The following is a 19965-nucleotide window of genomic DNA, read 5'->3' as shown; positions in this document are numbered from 1 at the left end:
AATGATGAGATCAAGCTAGTATGCTCTCATGCTCTAGAGACAACTATTCCAGGCCCAGAATCCAGAACCTTAACGAACCTGAAAGTGACCCGGTCCAAGCACCTTCCGCTATCTTAACTACCCAGAAAAATCGCTAGGCCTAACCACCTTTTAAATCTTAAAGAATGGGCCTCCACAAGATAAGATAACTCCATAACACTATAAAAGGGGAGTTACACTGCTCCCCAAGGTATGATCCAATTTCCACCCTAACATTAAAATCCTACCTCAATAACTCTCTGATTTGGACATCAGAGTATCTTTGCAGGTACCACTTATCGCCGCTCCTGAGGTCCAACCACGCCATCCGCCGAGACCGACAAATTCCTGATACATCCCTTCAACCCGTCTAAGGCCATCCTTGTACAGTATCCACGTTCCAACTTGTAATGTTTGGGTTGAAGAATTTGGATCAAGAAATCTAGCGATGCAAGTTTGACACAAACAGCATACAACCCCGACTTCAACAAATGTTGATTGTTACATCTCTATGAACTATTGGCGAGAACAATAATGATGCATGTAAGACAAAGCATACGTTGTTCCCCTAATATTCACCTTCTTACTATATATATATATATATATATAGAAAGTCTAGCGGACAGCACCTTTATTAAAATTTAGTCGGTATTTAACCAGCAAAAAAAGTAAGTAATCTCACACCATTAGATATAACCTCACACCATTAAAAATATTAATGATGATTAATTGATGGCTATAAATCACAAAATATGCTAACTTCTTAGCACTCTTCATATATATAATTGACTGATTTGTTAGAAAATTGAAAAAAAAAATGTTAGTTATCTACATTTTTCGTAATAACTATATTGTTATATTATAAATTATAATTTTAATATATTTTATTTATCTCATGTAAACGGCATGTGTATAACTTTTTGGGGGTCAATACATCGAGATTATTATTTTGAAGTTTAAAAATATATTTGTAAACATTTTTTTTATGCTCGCTATGGTATTCCTTATTTTAATTGTACTCGTTATTTTAGTAATACTCATTTCAAAATGTAGCGATTTATTTGCCCTTCATAAATGTAATGTATTCTTTGCTAAATCATCGGACTCTCCAACGAATTATACTGCTCCGACTAAATTGTGGTTGCCTCCACCCTCATCCAAGTTAAATCGTGGGAACTAAGCACGATTTGTTTTTATTGTAATATCATTATTGCCCAATACAATATAGACGTTTCCTAGTAACTCGTTGCTCCCTTACATGATTTACATATAAACTTGAAGTCGTTGCAGCCTACAATAATTTATTTAAATTTCAAAGACAGAAAATATAACCAAAATTTATTTGATAATTGAATAATATTATAGTTCAACTACTTATGTAATTTACACTCTTATTAATATAGTATAAGAAATGCAGTGATGATTTGTGAATATTTGTATATTAAAACAATATTTGATAGATCATAGATGTAATAATATTCTTTTTTAGTTTACTTTTTTACTCTTAACGAAAATAGCAGTTATCACCTTCCAAATTAACAAGTAAAAAAAAGGTGGCAGAATCACTAGAATGGTACTGCTGTTATACTACATGACCAAATTATTTTAATAACTAAGTTCAACTCTGCTAATCTAATAGTTTATTGACATAAAAAAAATAATTGAAGAGAAGCGATACATAAGAAGAAAAAAAAATTAGTTAAACTTGATTACAAAAATAATTTATTCACCTAACATTTCAACCAAACGAGGACAAGAAGAAAGTATTTTCAAGGTAAATACAATTGATAAAATATTTGACGAGAGAGTATAACATAATTAAGGTGTTAAATTCAATGCCAAAACAAACTTGAATATTTAGCAGCTGGAAAATATATATTTCACTAAGTTGAGACTGATTTAGTATCAACTCATTATTATTCAGTTAGCAAAATACAATAACAAAACTATACAAAGCTAATATGCAACAATATAGTAATAATAACAGGTCCAATATGTAGGAGGGAATGGTCACATACTCCTCCAGGGGTTGTGTCCCCATAACCTTGCTCTCACTAATTGTCACAGTTCATAGCACTTAGCAAATATGATACAACAGATGAAGACGAAGCAGCAGCTCATTTACATCACAGAATTTTCAATGAACAAATAATAATGAGATTTAACCTTTGGCAGAATATCATTTCGGCATATTTTTGCGCTTGCCGAGCCTTGGAATGCCACAAAACCTTATTGAACACAAGGAGGGTTAGATCAGAGAAGAAGATATCCAATTCAAAATGCAGTGTTCTCCTCAGCAGAAAGAAAGAATGGAGTTTCAATCATCAATGTATGACTTTATAACTCCCTTGGATGTTAATGTACCTCACTATAAAGATAAATCATAACTTATCTCTCTGCTTTCATGCAACTCCTCTTTTTCCATTTTGTTCTTGACTGTAAAGAGCATTTAACTGTTGTTGCAACTGTCCAAAGCAACAAACAAATCCTTCATTAATTTTACTGAAACCTTTAAGACATCAAGTTCGACCGTTTCAGCTGAAAATATATGCTAGGCATATGCAACGTAGGCATGAACCAAACATGTGTAAAGAAAAACATGCAGGCATAAGGAATAACCTACCTGCTGGTATTTTAACCTTTCAGAATTCAATTCATCGGTCAAATTCATCATCCTGTTATACGAGGAGGAATGGGAAGGAGGGAGATACTTAAGCTTCTTGTTTTCAACAAACGAGTGCTCAGAAAGTATTCGCAAACTGGTTTAACTTACCGTGCTTGAAGTTCTGAAACTTTTAGCAGTAGCAGTTGCTCCCTCTCCGAGGCTGTTGTTTCGATCTATAACCGACTCAAATTTTAGCTCAGAAGGGGGAGAAAAAAACTCATAAAAATAAAAATCATTGGATATCTTATTGCAGAATTATTCCACCAAAAATTAGTACGCTAGAGATGAAAGCTATGAAGCACGGACACTTTGCTTAGTTGTAATGTCAACGGATCAGACCTATTTCGGACACGACACTCACCCGACACTCGTTCGGCACACGTGTCTTCTGTGTCCAATCCTGCCTTAATAAAAAAATAAAAATTGCTTTTCTGGACAAGTTTAGACACACTTAAATACTACCATGTGTCAACGTATCCAAATCTTATTCTTAACTTGTACTCTTGAAATGAATTTAGAAATAGTATATACTATTATTTATTAAAACAAAATTATTCTAAATACTTTATATAATTAAAAAAGACATTAAAATGGTTAAAATATTAATTTATATTTTAATATCAATTTAAAATATTAAAATGTTCTTACAAATTATCTAAAAATACTTTATATTTTATATATATGTCGTGTCCCCGTGTCTTATAAAAATTTAAAATTCATGTGCCCACGTGTCCCATGTCAGTGTCAATGTCCGTGCTTCATATGATGAAAGGTTTAGGTTATTTGCATGAGATAATAAGTTATAGACAACAACAACAATAGTAAGAGATGACTGGTCATTAATATAAGGTGAAAACTCAGGTACAGTCATTTCACGTGAAGTTGACTGCACCTAAGTTTTCACCTTAATATAAAAATGTCGTGCTGATAGGTAGAAATGATTAAGCATGCAGGATCAAGATTCTCTAAAGTGAAAAAATTAGTAAAGTGGTAAAGTGAGAAATTAATCACTCTCAACAATAATAGTAGTAAGACATGACTGGTCATTAATATAAAAATGTCATATGCTGATAGGTAGAAATGATTAAGCACGCAGGATCAAGATTCTCTAAAGTGTGAAAATTAGTATAGTGGTAAAGTGAGAAATTAATCACTCTTAAATTATGATAATGAGACACAGATTTAATGGAAGTTATAAAATTAATGATGATTAACCCTTTACTACTTTACCAACTTCTTCACTTTAGAGGATCTAAATTCAAGCATGCAAGTGACAGTAAATTCAAGGAAAAGTACTCACATTCCCATTGTTCTCTGGAGTGCGAGGTAATGGTGGCAACTTTCCATTCTGAGAAGCTGAAAATTTTAACTGTATTCATTACACGCCATTCAACATCATAGATAACAGAATATTTGTCAAACATAATCCATGAAACCCACCATCAACTGCCTCGGCAGGTTGCAAGCTATTCAAAAGATTCATTATGAGATCCTGAAATTAAACAGCTTCCAATAAGATTATAAATTGAATTGCATTTAAGATGAATCAGTTTCTCAACAGACAAATACAATCACATTATAAACTATTTCTTCAAACCTCAGTTTACCTCACCTGTTGAATAGATGTCTGATGAAAAAGGTTTTGAAGGTGAGGTATAAGAGGTGAGGCAGAAACATTGATATTCGCAGAATCTTTTGATGACTGACCAACTGGCTGAAGAGAAAAAAAAATACATTTAGTTAAAGACAGAAAAGCATGATATACCAAATACAAATACAAAATTTTTTTCTTTTTTACTTGGGTAACCAAATAGAGGGAAAATATGCACAAAATGGAAAATCAACAAACCATTTGTTTGGCATCCGGCATCCAATCACCAACACTGGCAGATTTCCTCAGCGGTGATCCCTACGTGTAATGTAACAGAATATCAGCTCCGGAATAATTAAAAAGATAAATTCGAGCAACTGCATAAACAGATATCTGTCATAATCAAAAGGTTATCCACCAACCTGTGAAGATCTGCGTGAAACTGAACTTACGGGGATATCCTGTTCAACATCATGAAGTCAGTTAAAGTTATAGATAGGGACAACTTAATCTATAAGAAAATAGCATACCTTCACCAGATCTAAATTCTCTCTAGTCACTGAGAATCGTCCTTTGATTTGCACTAGATTAGTCTTAGATTTATCATCCAAAGTATCTCTGTATCCTATCAGCATAATGTTAACAAAGTTAATCCCATGTTTAAAATAAAAAAAATGCCTGAGTTCCCAAAATACCATAACTCCCACCAAACACCCTTGTGGCACACACAATAGTCCAAATACCTCCAGAAGATTTTATTGGAGCTGATAAACTATTTGCTGAAGCTCTGTTTGGAAGCATCAATGGACCACTAAAGTTGGGAGCTCGTCGGGAATCACGACTACTTTTGTCACCTGATGACTGATTTTCACTCTCTAACCTAAAATGTAAGAAAGCATTGAGAATTTTTACGAGAAAACGGTCATGCCCATAATAACAAGAAAATCTCCATCACCAAGAAGCATAAGAAATTGGAAGATGCACACAACATTGGCTTTTCCATTCATTTAAACTTCAAATTACACTTAATACAACGTTATATCTAGACATAGAATCAATGATAAAAGTAAAAGTAGGATTCTCCTCCAAACATGTCCTCTGCCTGTAGTTTACCTAACAGTATTTTTCAGACTAAAAAGCCACAAACTTTTTTACTTTTTGCAGCCTCATTCATTAATAATCTTCATTTCATTCGTTAGACATGATGGTGAATCACCAGATTCTTTACTAAATCACAGAGAGCTAGAAGGATACTACGTTCTACAGGCTGTGTAACATAGGCAATAAATGAAAGAAAAAGCAAGATTGAAGAGTGTGTTTCCATCAACAAGTGTTAAATGCAATGGAAAGTAATGATCCTCTCAACAGATAAAAATAGAGCCTAGAGTTAGCTGTTATTACCTCCAATCAGCAAAAACGAAGAATTAAAGGCAAGTATAACTATGAGAAACCTAACCTCAACTTTTATATTATGCCATCATGCTAGTTATTTCAAAATGCTGATAAGGGTTATACTGAAATTGTACAATAATAACTAACACTTTATCACTTTATCAGCTGCTGTGTTCCCTCATTAATCATCCAAACATGAAAAAGTTTATCAATCCATCCCTTGCCTTCCATTTTATCCCATTATTTTCCCTCCATTTCATTCCCTCTAAAACTTCTACTATAGGCTAATATAAGGGAAAGGTAAGATCTAATATAAAAATACTATGGGGAAGAAACGAATATATAATATAATATATACTATGAAAATGCATTGTACCTTTCAAATGTAGACCCTCTATCAGGTAAAGAATGACCAAGAACTGTGCCTGGCACCAGTGGCCCACTCTGGGTTTTACGAATCCTCGTTGATTGAATTTTGGTCTTGCTCAATCCTGTATCCTTATCTAGGGTAGAAGGTGATGCCTCGGCAACCAATCCATTTCTCTTCTCACTTTGTGGTGTGTGATGATAAACACCTACTTCTAGTCCAAACTCATCTTCTTGTGAGTTTTCTGAATTCTTGTCCACATTAAGCTGAAAATCAGTTGTATCCTGCAATGGCAAATAAAATATCAAAGAATTATTTTTATGGATAATTTAAAATAGTTGAACCAACCTTGTACTCGCTAACACTTTTGGGTTCATCTTCTTCCCTCATCTCGGCAAAACCATCATTGTTCTCTACCTAGTAAAATTGGAAGCCAGCACTTCAAAGTCAAATCAAACAAAGGGAAAGAAAAAAAAATAGTCAAGCAAATTAACATCTGAAACATGGTAATACCGATGAAGCCTGAGCTTTCAAATCATCAAGATCAAAGTTCCATGCACTAACTCCTCGCTTATATTCACTCTGCAAAATAAGATTGGACGATTATATTTTAGCAGTAATAGAAGCAATAATATATTTTACAATGTTAACTTAAGCTTTTAAATGTTAAAATCAAAACAGAGAAGTGATTCTCATTTCTACTTTTGTCACTTCAAAACCCCCCTTTCGGGATCAAAAGACCGATTGCATAAATCATCTCCAAGGAAACAGATGAAGGAAAAAAAAAGATAATTGAATAACGGGGAATGAGAGGAGATGCAGAAAAGTTCCTGCCAAAGGGTTACAGTCTAGAAAGCATAACCATGCTACCATAGTGTCATATCCACATTCCATACTATTGTACCAAAATTTGCATGTGACAACTTAATTACATATTTACATATTTTGAAAATCAGACTTACCTGAGATATTGCTTCTTGCTCTGCAGAAGGCATTCTCTTTAGTGCTAGTTGAGCAGCATCTTTAAGCTGTAAGGTTTTTGCAAAGTCAAGCAAAAGCAGAAAGACAAGAAAAAAACGAGCTGTTAGCAAAGCACATGTGAAATCAAACCTGCAGAGCTTTTACGCGATTCCAAAGTGGAGGTAAGTCGGCAAACAATTTCTTTACAGAAAGCTCAGGAGGCTTGGCTTGCTTGAAGAAAGAATGTTTCAGTAACTTCTCCACCGTCGGTCTCTTTGTCGGATCTTTTACCAAGCACATAGCAACCATTTCCTTAAAAGACTGATCACGACTGGAAATTCTTAATTAGACTACTGCTACTACTATCAATAGCATTTTGATAATAAGAAATAAAAATATCATAACAGGCTATATAGCCTTGATACGTGAAACGAATAAAACCAGGCAGAAAGAACACGAATACCTTAGAGAACTTCCTATCCCGATCATAATCAAGGCCCGGAGGGGCATTCTGTATGGTCATTAGAAGCACCTATTTACAAAACAAACGCCAAGTCATTCTCTGATTCCTATGTTATAAATTACACAATGCGAGATCTTGAAATAGGTCCATTTTTAATACATTTCCAGGCGTCTCAAGTCTCAACTCAGACAAATTACAAATACCTTCATGGGAGGATATTTCGAGAAAGGTGCATGACCATGAGCCAGCTCAAGCGCCGTAATCCCAAAAGACCAAATATCAGCCCTGTCAAACATTCCATTCACACGTTTTAAAAGGGGAAAAGATCTTGCAAAGCTTGAAGGCATGTAAGGATAGGTTTAGTAGTGCTCTAACTTATGAAAGAATGAACAAATCTTTTCTATTCGGTAAATAAAAAATTGTGCGTTTTCGCTTCTGGCTTTTAGATGCCAAAGTATGCTCATCATGAACAGCCGCAACAATGCCAAGCCAAGCCAAAGCCAAATTCTTGGCAGTTCAACCACCTTTTCCCACAATTATCCACAAACAGCACAACAAGAATCAAAAGGAGGGAAGGGGGATAAAAATTGTACGATGATGATCAATGATTAATTATTAAAGATACTCACTTGAAATTATAACCAGTTCCAGGCTGCAGCACCTCCGGTGCCATCCTACAAAGATAAACACATACCTATCAATCTCATATCTATATACTCTGAGTAATAATACAGCACCCTAAACACCATCCTAATAACCAGTTGAAATCTTGAAAAGCAATCAATTCTTCCCTAGCTTAAATAAATGAAACAATTAAAAACAGAAAATAGAATTGAGAAATCAAACCAGCAAGGAGTTCCAACAAAAGTGTTCCTGGACCGCTGCCTATCGCCGGCATCAAACATGCAAGCAGAAACACCGAAATCAGCAAGTTTGATATCGCCATTGGAATCCAAAAGTATATTCCCAGCCTTAACATCGCGGTGGATGTGGCCATGGCGGTGGAGGTAGTCAAGAGCCTTGAGTGTCTCCTTGAGTACGGATCCAATGGCATCTTCTTCGAAGCCGTCGGGGTATGCGACCTTCATGAGGTGTAGGCAGGAGCCTTGGTCCATAAACGGCATAACCACCCAGAGACTCCGGTCGACGACGAAGGAGCAGAAGGCGCGGACGACGTTGGGGTGATCGATGAGGCTCATGGTCTGAGCCTCTCGCCGTATGTCGTCGAAGTTGCTGTTGCATCGGTCCAGATCCAGGACCTTCACGGCGACTTGCTCGTTCGAGGGGATGTGAACGGCGTGGTAGACGGTTGCGCTGGCGCCGAATCCGACTTCTTCCAGAAGCTTGTAGTCCCGCGGGTTCGCCGAGAAGCTTCTAGAATAATAGGAAGAAGAAGAGGTCATGTTCGTTTTGTTATTGTTGGTGATGGATGGATGAATGAAATTAGAGAGGAAGAGAGGGGATCTGCTTAGGTTGGTCAGACTGTGGGTTGAGCAGTGTTGACCTGCATCTCGATGAAGATTATTGGAACTCGGAAGAAAGAGAATTGACTTTTGTGGTGTGTTTGGGAGTTTGATATGATTCTTTGTTGCAAGAATGGGTTGGTGCTTGTTCCTGCGATTTAGGGAGCTGTGTGGGAGAGAGAGGGAGAGGAGAGAGGGTGTGTCTGGTGGTGTGCCGGCCTAGGAGAGGGAGAAGAGAGAGAGGAAGTACAACACACGCTCTCATACTATCGACTGGTCTTCTCTAGCTGCTGACGTGTCCCATGTTCCTGCTTTGGGCTTCATCTTGTCCCTCCATGTACTTGTACTGTTCGTTTCACTTCGCACCGGTTCGCTTTCCCTGCCCTCTTCACTTCTGAGTTCTCACTTCTCTCCTCTCCTCTCCGGATTTTTTTTTAAAATAAATAAAAAAAATTATATTTACACTTCTAAATTTTATAAGCGTGGAATCAAATAAGGAAATAATAACGCTTGCTATCATGAGTGAAGGTGTGAGCCGGAGCGAGGGTTCCAGGGCGAAACACAAGAAGATAGATGGTATTGCGGGCGGAAGTGATAAAGGAAAGAGTGGGGTTAGGTTTGCATTAGGAGATTTGGAGAAATTTTTTCATGAAGAAAGTTCAAAGTCGATTAGGGTCTTTTTTAGAGACAAAGTTATGAGTACAAAGACGATTAAAATTTTTGAACTGAGAGGAAGATTTGGCAGACGTGACAAAAAATAAGATAATTCTGTGCTATCTAGTGTTACCTTTATTAAGAAAGTGAAGAGTAGTCTGCAGAATTCTATAAAGTGATTTGACGGATTAAGAGTGGTTTTGAATTATTAGACGTGAGGTCAGATATTTCTTGGTGAAATTCGACTCTTTTGAGAATCGAGACAAAGTCATGCTAGGGTCCTTGGTTGATCGAAGGACATTATGTGGCGGTAAAATCATGGGACGGAGAATTTTGTCTTTGTGAATAATCCTTTGATTTATCTTTGGTATGGATTAGAGTTTCAAGCCTTTTGATTTAGTGTTACTAGAAACAAGCAATGCTTCGTATCGTGGCCGCAATAGGAAATCTGATTAAAGTTGATTTGGCTACCAAAATGGCAGAGAGAGGAAGATATGTCTGTACTTGTGTCCAGATTAATTTGGACTTACTAGTAGTTAAGAAGATCATTGTGAAGTACGAAAGTCTAAATTTAATATGTGAGTCATGTGTAAAGTTTGGCCATGATATGATGGCGTGCAAGGCAAAGAGTAGAAAGGTGACGGAGGTTGGCATGACTAATGTCGACACGGAACAAACTGTTCCACAGCAGCCGACAAGTTCAAATTTAAAAAAATCGGGGCATGTTGAAAAAGAAAATTTTTAATTTGGCAAAAATCTTGGAAGAGAACACGTAACTAAAGCTACCCCGATACTTGAGACAAATGTTATGCATGATAATAATGTGGAAACTTCACAAGCAGAAAAGATGTATGGTTGGACATAAATGTTACGTAAAGGTAAATTTCATGTGGGTCTAAAGCCCAAAAAGCAAGCCCAATCTAAGGGACCCTTCTTTCCATCATCATGATCTCATTCCAAGCCCAAATCCCAACACTCTCGTGTGGATGTGTCCAAGAGCAACGGAACTAGGGGTTTTCATAAAAGGAAATAAGAGAATATGATCCAAGGCCAACTGAGCAATCAAAAATAGGGAGAGGTTGCAAACCATTCCTATCGCGAGCGACAAAGACCACTTTCCTTACAAAATTCACCAGTAGAGAAAGATGGCAGAGAAACGGTGGCTACAATGTCAGAGGCCAGAAAGCGGTGGTTGTGGATGGCCAAGAGAAGGAAACTTTACATGAAAAGCCCAGATTATCAACATGTCCGCCGTTTTAGGAACCCTGTTTAGTTCTTCTTTCTTTTGGAGTTGATTTTTATGGATAGTCTTAATATCATTATTTGAAACATTACGGGTGCATCTAATAAGATAGTTCGGGTGCATTGTAGAGAATTAGTAAGAAAATTTTCTCATACTTTCTTTATTATCGTTAAAATTCATTCTCCTTTTCATAATCTGAAGTTCTTTTGGGAGCATCTTGGATATTCTCCAGTTGGTATAGTGGAGGCTGTGGGTCCCAAGGGAGAGATTTGGTTTCTTTCTTTCTTGTCGAGAACTTGCTGTACCGTAATTGATGTCTTTAATCAGTGTTTAAGTTCAGTTGAAAAATTTGTTTTGGCGGTGTAGTAGAATTTATAGAAGTCCTCAATTTCAAAATAGAGTTATTCTTTGGGATCACTTTATCATGCAGTCTTTAGCATATCAGGGGCCTGGCTTTTGCTTGGAGATTTTAACGAAGTTCTTTTTTTCCATGAGATTAAAGGGGGCCAATTCTCTAGCCAAAGAAGTTAATAGATTTGTAACCACGTTGGGTGATTACGGATTATTTGATCTTAAGATGATTGGGAGGAGATTCTCATGGTATCGTCAAATTCAGAATTATATAGAAGTAGCAAAGAAGCTGGATAGAGTTGTCATAAATCATGATTGACTATTGTTGTTCCGGAGGCTTACTCTGGGATTCTGAATAGGTTTCATTTTGACCACTATTTGATTCTTGTGTGTTGCGAAGGTCGCCTTCAGCCTAAACGTGATAGGCCCTTCAGGTTTTGGCCGTTTGGTTCACTCACCGTGAGTACAATGTGATGATTTTATCTTAGCATAAAGGTAAAAATGGAATCCGTAATAAGTTAAACGAGGTACAGAGGAGTTCTTTAGATTTTAATTGGTTTAATTAATCTGCAAGTCCCTATAATTTTACCAAATTTTCAATTAGGTCCTTATATTTTTTTTCTTTTCAATTGAGTCTTTATATCGTATAATTTTTTTCAATTTAGTCCCTGTTAACATTAAACGTTAAAAAATGTTAGTGAATTATGAATTTAATTATATATTCTTATTTTCTACTTATAATAAATTCATATGAACAGAGATTTTTCTCTTCTCATTTTTTCTCTTGACTTCAATGCTGAAGTTACATATGGATAGATATTTTCCTAGTAGAGCCATTACTGTAATTTCAATACCATTCACAATCCACCAAGTTATAGAAGAAAGCCAGCCACCATACCCAATGCATATAAAGCTATGAACTATGTAGAGTGTAACCGAAAAATCGAAGTATTTCTTTGCCCGTTCAATCACATAAAGCATATACACTGTGCTTAAAAACCAACCTTTGAGCAACTAAAGAGTTCAATTCACAACCCTAAAGTACACAAAACCCAAAACAACTTAATAATCAAAATTAAGTAGATTAAAATATGTGTCTGAAATGGAGGTGAGGATAAAAGAGGCAATGACACACCAACCAGTGAAGGTAGAGGTAATGATTGTAATTAAATCGAAGAAATAAACGAGGATCATTCTTGAGACGTGAGTTCCAATGAGTATGGCCAAGAAGAAGCTAAGAGTGACATAGTACAAGCATTGAAAGTATACAATCTGAGCAAGGATGAGCCCAGGGTCCCATACCACTACACCATAGAATATTATTACTGAACTCCAAACCCTGACTTCCTCCAAACAGAAAAAAAAATTTCCCAATTGAAGACACCCCAATAATATCCCTGAACTATTATTACATTGCACTAACATTCACCATCTCCAATTCTACTAATATGAACAAAAAGGAATAAAATTTAGAAAATCCAGCTATCTGGGTAGCAACTTTCGAGCTCAAACCTCCACGTCATGGGCACTTATATTAGATTGGAAATACAGGCGTTGGGTGCAGTGATGGAAGACGAGCAAAATATAAAGTAGAGGATGACGAGCACGCGAAGGATGCTGAACGAAAGAGACACGGCGAGACAAGACCATGCGGTGGATCCGAAGGGGGCTTAGGGAAGAACTTAAGCTCGGATTTTTTTGGGAACGTGGGATAAAATGACAAGGGTTCTTTTGGAATTTTTGAAATATGGAGGCGTTTTCAATTAGGTCTCCTACCCTAATTGTGAGAATATTCATTTTTTTTAACAGAATATTCTATTATTTTAAATACTTTTGTTATAGTAGAGACTAAATTGAAAAAAATTATATGGTATAAGGACCTAATTTAAAAGAAAAAAAGTATAAGAACGTAATTGAAAATTTGGTAAAACTATAAGGATCTGCAGAGTAATTAAACCATTTTAATTCTAAGGTGTTTGGAAATATTTTTGCACGAAAAAGTGAACTGGAGAGACAAATCAATCATATTCAAAAGCGGCTAGAAATGGTGGATATTTTGGCTTTTAGATTAAAAGAACAAGAATTGCGTGAAGATTACAACAACATTTTATTGCAAGAAGAACTTTGTGGTTTCAAAAATCAAAAGAGCAATGGGTGAGATTTAGTGATAGGAACACAAAGTTTTTCCATCTCCAAACCCTAGTGTGCAAAAAGAAAAAAAAATTAAAGGGCTTTTCCTTAATGATGGAGTGTGGAAAAATGACACAGAGCTACTTAGCCGGAAAGTAGAGAAAATTTACAAATGTTTGTTTTTTCAATGGAAGATATTGACCTGGACAGTTTTAGTAATGTTCCTACACCTATTCTTAATGTTCAAACTTATAATAGTCTTACTGCACTTGTCTCTCGCGAGGAAGCGAAGGCAACTGTTTTTAGTATGCACTCCTTTAAATCTCCGAGACCTAATGGCTTTCAACCATTTTGCTTCAAAGAGTATTGGGAGACTGTTAGTATCGATGTTTGCAACATGGTTCAGTAGGCTTTCTTGGACAGTTCTATAAGTTCTAATATTATGGAGACTTTAATTGTCCTTATTCCTAAGGTGGAAACGGCATCTACTATGAAGGATTTTCGGCCCATCAGTCTTTGTAATGTGGTGTATAAAATTATCATAAAGGTTTTTGTCAATAGGCTTCGCCCCTTCCTTGCTGACATTATTGGGCCACTCTAAGGAGAGTTTATTCCAGGAAGAAGGATGCTAGATAACATCATCATTACGCAAGAATTCCTGCATTTTATGAAACACACCAAGTTAAAGAAAGGTACCCTAGATTTTAAAGTAGATTTAGAGAAGGCATATGATAAGGTTGATTGGATATTTTTAGAACAAACGCTTATTTGTTTTGGGTTTTCTTGCTCAATAGTTCAACTGATCATGAATTGTATGACAACTTTTTCTTTGTCTATTCTATATAATGGAAGTAGATTGGATAATTTTCTCCAAAACATGGACTTAGGCAGGCTGATCCAATATCATCATACCTCTTTATGCTTTGCATGGAGTGTTTGGCCTGTTACATTAATTACCAAAATGAGAAGGGTGAGTGGGATCCAATGGCAGTTTCGAGTGAGACCTAGAATTTCACACTTAATGTTTGTTGGCGACTTACTTCTCTTTTGTAAAGTAAGAAAGAGCCAAGTGTATAATGTAATAGAGGTTATTAATAATGTTTGAAAGGGCTTAGGGATGAGAATTAATGTTGACAAATCAAAGGCATTGTGTTCTAAGAATATTTTTGCGAGAAGACGGGATATTTTCATGGGTGTGTCTTCTATTCGGTTTGTTCAGAACTTAGGAAAGTATCTTGGGGCTAATCTTGGCCACTCTCAGGTAACTAGAGCCCCATTCCATGATGTTCTTGACAAAATTCAAGAAAGATTAGCTAGCTGAAAGGGCAGATTGCTTAATAGGGCAGGAAGACTTTGCTTAATCAATTCAGTGGTTACTTCCATTCCTAACTATTGGATGCAGATCTCTCTTTTTCAAAGGTAGTAACTGATAAAATTTTTTCCGTGATGAGAAACTTTTTTTGGAAAGTCCAAGCAAAGAATAGAGGCATGAATCTTACAAGTTGGAAGGCTTTGGTTACTTCCAAAAAATTTGGTGGACTAAGCATTAGAAATCATTTATGCACAAACATCTCCTTGTTTGGTGGTGTGGCAATCTCTTAAACAACCTGAGAAATTATGGGTTAGAGTGCTGGCAGCTAAGCACCTTCCTCTTCATAGTGATCGATGTTGTTTTACTCCTAGGGCTCTCATGTGTGGAACAGTTTGTGCATAGCTTTTGGTTGGTTGAAAGAGGGCTTTTAGGTGGTGTATTGGCTGGCTTGATCATAGTTTCAGGTTTGGTAATTAGAGAAAAGAAGAGAATCTAGTAAATGAGATGAATTACGTTCATATAACTGATACTGAGCTTTGCATTTCATATAACGCAGTAGTTCTTCTACCTCACGTGCAGTCCCAACATGTTGTGCAGCAGGACCTAGTCAGGTGAGAAGAACTGAATCCCCCAATAAGAATTCGATTTTCTCTCCAAATGGTCAAACCTGAAGCTGATTTATTTTCCAAATAATCTGAGTCAGACAACCAGTGGGTCCAATCAAGTTCTGATAGTGATAGCAATGATGATACAGAGTTTGTCCCAGAAACTCAACTATCATCTTTAATTTCCTGATGAGCGGATAATTTATACGCTTTTTGGCATTGTTTTTGGTATGTTTTTAGTAGGATCTAGTTACTTTTAGGGATGTTTTTATTAGTTTTTATGTTAAATTCATATTTCTGGACTTTACTATGAGTTTGTGTATTTTTCTGTAATTTCAGGTATTTTCTGGCTGAAATTGAGGGACTTGAGCAAAAATCAGATTCAGAGGTTGAAGAAGGACTGCTGATGCTGTTGGATTCTGACCTTACTGCACTCAAAGTGGATTTTCTGGAGCCATAGAACTCAAAATGATGCGTTTCTAATTGCGTTGGAAAGTAGACATCCAGGGCTTTCCAGCAATATATAATAGTCCATACTTTGGCCGAGTTTAGATGACGCAAAAGGGCGTTGAACGCCAGTTCTACGCTGCAGTCTGGAGTTAAACGCCAGAAACACATCACGAACCAGAGTTGAATGCCAAAAACACGTTACAACTTGGTGTTCAACTCCAAAAGAAGCCTCTGCACGTGTAAACTTCAAGCTCATTCCAAGCACACACCAAGTGGGCCCCGGAAGTGGATTTATGCATCAATTACTTACTTCTGTAAACCCTAGTAACTAGTTTAGTATAAATAGGACTTTTTACTATTGTATTTTCATCTTCGGACATCTTTGGATTATCTTTTGATCTATTGATCACGTTTGGGGGCTGGCCATTCGACCATGCCTGAACCTTTCACTTATGTATTTTTCAACGGTAGAGTTTCTGCACTCCATAGATTAAGGTGTGGAGCTCTACTATTCCTCATGATTTAATGTAAAGTACTACTGTTTTTCTATTCAATTCAACTTATTCCGCTTCTAAGATATCCATTCGCACCCAAGAACATGATGAATGTGATGATTATGTGACGCTCAACATCATTCTTACTTATGAACCGTGCCTGACAAACACTTCCGTTCTACATGCAAACAAGCTAGAATGAGTATCTCTTAGATATCTAATACAGGGGACCGAGTCCGAGATATTAGAATCTTCGTGGTATAAGTTAGAACCCATGGATGGCCATTCTTGAGATCTGGAAAGTCTAAACCTTGTCTGTGGTATTCCGAGTAGGATCTGGGAAGGGATGGCTGTGACGAACTTCAAACTCGCGAGTGCTGGGCGTAGTGACAGACGCAAAAGGAGGGTGAACCCTACTCTAGTATGATCGAGAACCTCCAAATGATTAGCCGTGCCGTGACAGAGCATTTGGACCTTTTTCACAGAGAGGATGGGATGTAGCCATTGACAACGGTGATGCCCTATATAAAGCTTGCCATGGAAAGGAGTAGGAAGGATTGGATGAAGATAGCAGGAAAGCAGAGGTTCAGAGGAACGAAAGCATCTCTATACGCTTATCTGAAATTCTCACCAATGAATTACATAAGTATTTCTATCTTTATTTTCTGTTTATTTATTATTATTATTCGAAAACTCCATAACCATTTGATATCCGCCTGACTGAGATTTACAAGATGACCATAGCTTGCTTCATACCAACAATCTCCGTGGGATCGACCCTTACTCACGTAAGGTTTTATTACTTGGACGACCCAGTGCACTTGCTGGTTAGTTGTATCGAAGTTGTGACAACTTATGAATTAAGATTAGAGCACCAAGTTTTTGGAGCCATTACGAGGGATCACAATTTCGTGCACCAAGTTTTTGGCGCCGTTGCTGGGGATTGTTCGAGTTTGGACAACTGACGGTTCATCTTATTGCTCAAATTAGGTAACTTTATTTTAATTTTAACCTTTTTTTTTATTATTCCTATTTTCGAAAAAAATAAAAAAAAATTATTTTCAAAAATACATTTTTCTTCAGAATTTTTAAGAATGAATTCTAGTGTTTCATGAAGCATGTAGATGCCTGGCTGGCTGTAGAGCCACGTCTAAATTCATTTGGAATGAGGCTCCCAAGTCATCATTACAAGAGCAAGCTAGTTGTTGCTAATCAAATTTGTTATTGTATGACTGATTTGTATCTTCTAAAGCTTGGCTGGCTATTAAGCCATGTCTAACCCTCAGATTGGAGCTTTAGACTAAAGAGCACAAGATTCCTGGAATTCATATTAAAACTTTTGAAATCTTTATTTTTCTTCTTCAAATAATTTTCAAAAAAATAAAAATATACAAAAATAAAAAAAATTTATAAAATCATAAAATCAAAAATATTTTGTGTTTCTTGTTTGAGTCTTGAGTCAATTTTTAAGTTTGGTGTCAATTGCATTTTTGGAAATTTCATGCATTCATAGTGTTCTTCATGATCTTCAAGTTGTTCTTGGCCAGTCTTCTTGTTTGATCTTCATATTTTTGTGTTGTGTCTTTTTTTGTTTTTCATATGCATTCTTGCATTCATAGTGTCTATACATGAAAAATTTCTAAGTTTGGTGTCTTGCATGTTTTCTTTTCTTGAAAATTTTTCAAAAATAAGTTCTTGATGTTCATCTTGACATTCATAGTGTTCTTGGTGTTCATCTTGACATTCATAGTGTTCTTGCATGCATCACATGTTTAGATCCAAAATTTTCATGCATTGCATCATTTTTCTTGTTTTTCTCTTTCATCATTAAAAATTCAAAAATAAAAAAAAATATATTTCCTTTTTTCTCTCATAAATTTCGAAAATTTGGATTGACTTTTTCAAAAATTTTTAAAATTCAATTGTTTCTTATGAGTCAAATCAAATTTTCAATTTCAAAATCTTATCTTTTTCAAAATCTTTTTCAAAAATCAAATCTTTTTCATTTTTCTTATTTATTTTCAAAAATTTTAAAAATATTTTTCAAAAATCTTTTTCTTAATTTTATATCATATTTTCGAAAATATCATCAACAATTAATATTTTGGTTCAAAAATTTCAAGTTTGTTACTTACTTGTTAAGAAAGATTCAAACTTTAAGTTCTAGAATCATATCTTGTGATTTCTTGTGAATCAAGTCATTAATTGTGATTTTAAAAATTAAATCTTTTTCAAAACTAATTTCAATCATATCTTTTCAAAAATATCTTTTTATCTTATCTTTTTAAATATCTTTTCTAACTTCTTATCTTCTTATCTTTTCAAAATTGATTTTCAAATCTTTTTCAACTAACTAATTGACTTTTTGTTTGTTTCTTATCTTTTTCAAAACTACCTAACTAACTATCCCTCTCTAATTTTCGAAAATACCTCTCTCTTTTTCAAAAATTCTTTTTAATCAATTAATTGTTTCAATTTTTAATTTTAATTTTAATTTTATCTTAATTTTCGAAAATCATTAACTCTTTTTCAAAATTAATTTTCGAAATTTCCTCTCCCTCATCTTCTTCTATTTATTTAATTACTTACTAACACTTCTCTTCATCTCATATCTCTGCTCTCCTCACCCTTGTGTTTGGATTCTCCTCCCTTCTCTTTCCTTACATTACATTCTTTTCTTCTTCTACTCACACAAAGGAATCTCTATACTGTGACATAGAGGATTCCATATTTTCTTTGTTATTCCCTTCTTTGTCATATGAGCAGGAGCAAGGACAAGAACATTCTTGTTGAAGCAGATCCTGAACCTGAAAGTACTCTGAAAAGAAAACTAAGAGAAGCTAAAATACAACAATCCAGAGACAACCTTACAGGAATTTTCGAACAGGAAGAGGAAATGGCAGCCGAAAATAATAATAATGCAAGGAGGATGCTTGGTGACTTTACTGCACCTAATTCCAATTTACATGGAAGAAGCATCTCCATCCCTACCATTGGAGCAAACAATTTTGAGCTTAAACCTCAATTAGTTTCTCTGATGCAACAAAACTACAAGTTTCATGGACTTCCATCTGAAGATCCCTTTCAGTTCTTAACTGAATTCTTGCAGATATGTGACACTGTTAAGACTAATGGAGTAGATCCTGAAGTCTACAGGCTTATGCTTTTCCCGTTTGCTGTAAGAGACAGAGCTAAAATATGGTTGGACTCTCAACCTAAGGATAGCCTGAACTCTTGGGATAAGCTGGTCAAGGCTTTCTTAGCCAAGTTCTTTCCTCCTCAAAAGCTGAGTAAGCTTAGAGTGGATGTTCAAACCTTCAGACAGAAAGAAGGTGAATCCCTCTATGAAGCTTGGGAGAGATACAAGGAACTGACCAAAAAGTGTCCTTCGGACATGCTTTCAGAATGGACCATCCTGGATATATTCTATGATGGTCTGTCTGAATTAGCTAAGATGTCATCGGATACTTCTGTAGGTGGATCCATTCACCTAAAGAAAACGCCTGCAGAAGCTCAAGAACTCATTGACATGGTTGCTAACAACCAGTTCATGTACACTTCTGAGAGGAATCCTGTGAGTAATGGGACGCCTCAGAAGAAGGGAGTTCTTGAAATTGATACTCTGAATGCCATATTGGCTCAGAATAAAATATTGACTCAGCAAGTCAATATGATTTCTCAGAGTCTGAATGGAATGCAAGCTGCATCCAACAGTACTCAAGAGGCATCTTCTGAAGAAGAAGCTTATGATCCTGAAAACCCTGCAATAGCAGAGGTGAATTACATGGGTGAACCATATGGAAACAC

General features: G+C 35.9%; 1 protein-coding gene and 1 non-coding gene across 3 annotated transcripts; both read right to left on the bottom strand.

The window, feature by feature from the left end:
• Window positions 1-1874: 1874 nt before the first annotated feature.
• Window positions 1875-9586, bottom strand: LOC112775248 (uncharacterized). 2 transcript variants are annotated; one of them, XM_025818763.3, is made up of 20 exons: window positions 8303-9586; window positions 8086-8130; window positions 7660-7741; window positions 7457-7525; window positions 7144-7314; window positions 6996-7061; window positions 6547-6615; window positions 6382-6450; window positions 6043-6317; window positions 5018-5154; window positions 4805-4899; window positions 4697-4735; window positions 4533-4592; window positions 4296-4397; window positions 4124-4175; window positions 3984-4039; window positions 2792-2856; window positions 2642-2693; window positions 2383-2483; window positions 1875-2246 (listed from the first exon to the last, which is right to left on the bottom strand). In XM_025818763.3, the coding sequence occupies exons 1-19, from the start codon at window positions 8857-8859 to the stop codon at window positions 2421-2423; spliced, it is 2124 nt and encodes a 707-aa protein (XP_025674548.1). In that variant the 5' UTR covers window positions 8860-9586; the 3' UTR covers window positions 1875-2246; window positions 2383-2420. The 2 variants fall into 2 exon arrangements, with proteins under 2 accessions (XP_025674548.1, XP_025674547.1); XM_025818762.3 differs by having other exon boundaries at window positions 1875-2483; window positions 8303-9569.
• Window positions 9587-19450: 9864 nt separating this feature from the next.
• On the bottom strand, window positions 19451-19558 carry LOC112780221 (small nucleolar RNA R71). The gene has a single exon (XR_003191073.1). It is a non-coding gene; the product is annotated as a small nucleolar RNA R71 (small nucleolar RNA).
• Between the last annotated feature and the right edge of the window lie 407 nt (window positions 19559-19965).

This window comes from Arachis hypogaea, chromosome 19 (genome assembly GCF_003086295.3).
Source record: "Arachis hypogaea cultivar Tifrunner chromosome 19, arahy.Tifrunner.gnm2.J5K5, whole genome shotgun sequence".
In the NCBI taxonomy this organism is placed as follows: domain Eukaryota; kingdom Viridiplantae; phylum Streptophyta; class Magnoliopsida; order Fabales; family Fabaceae; genus Arachis; species Arachis hypogaea.
The sequence above is the reverse complement of the archived record's forward strand: the minus strand, read 5'-3'. Positions and strand labels throughout refer to the sequence as shown.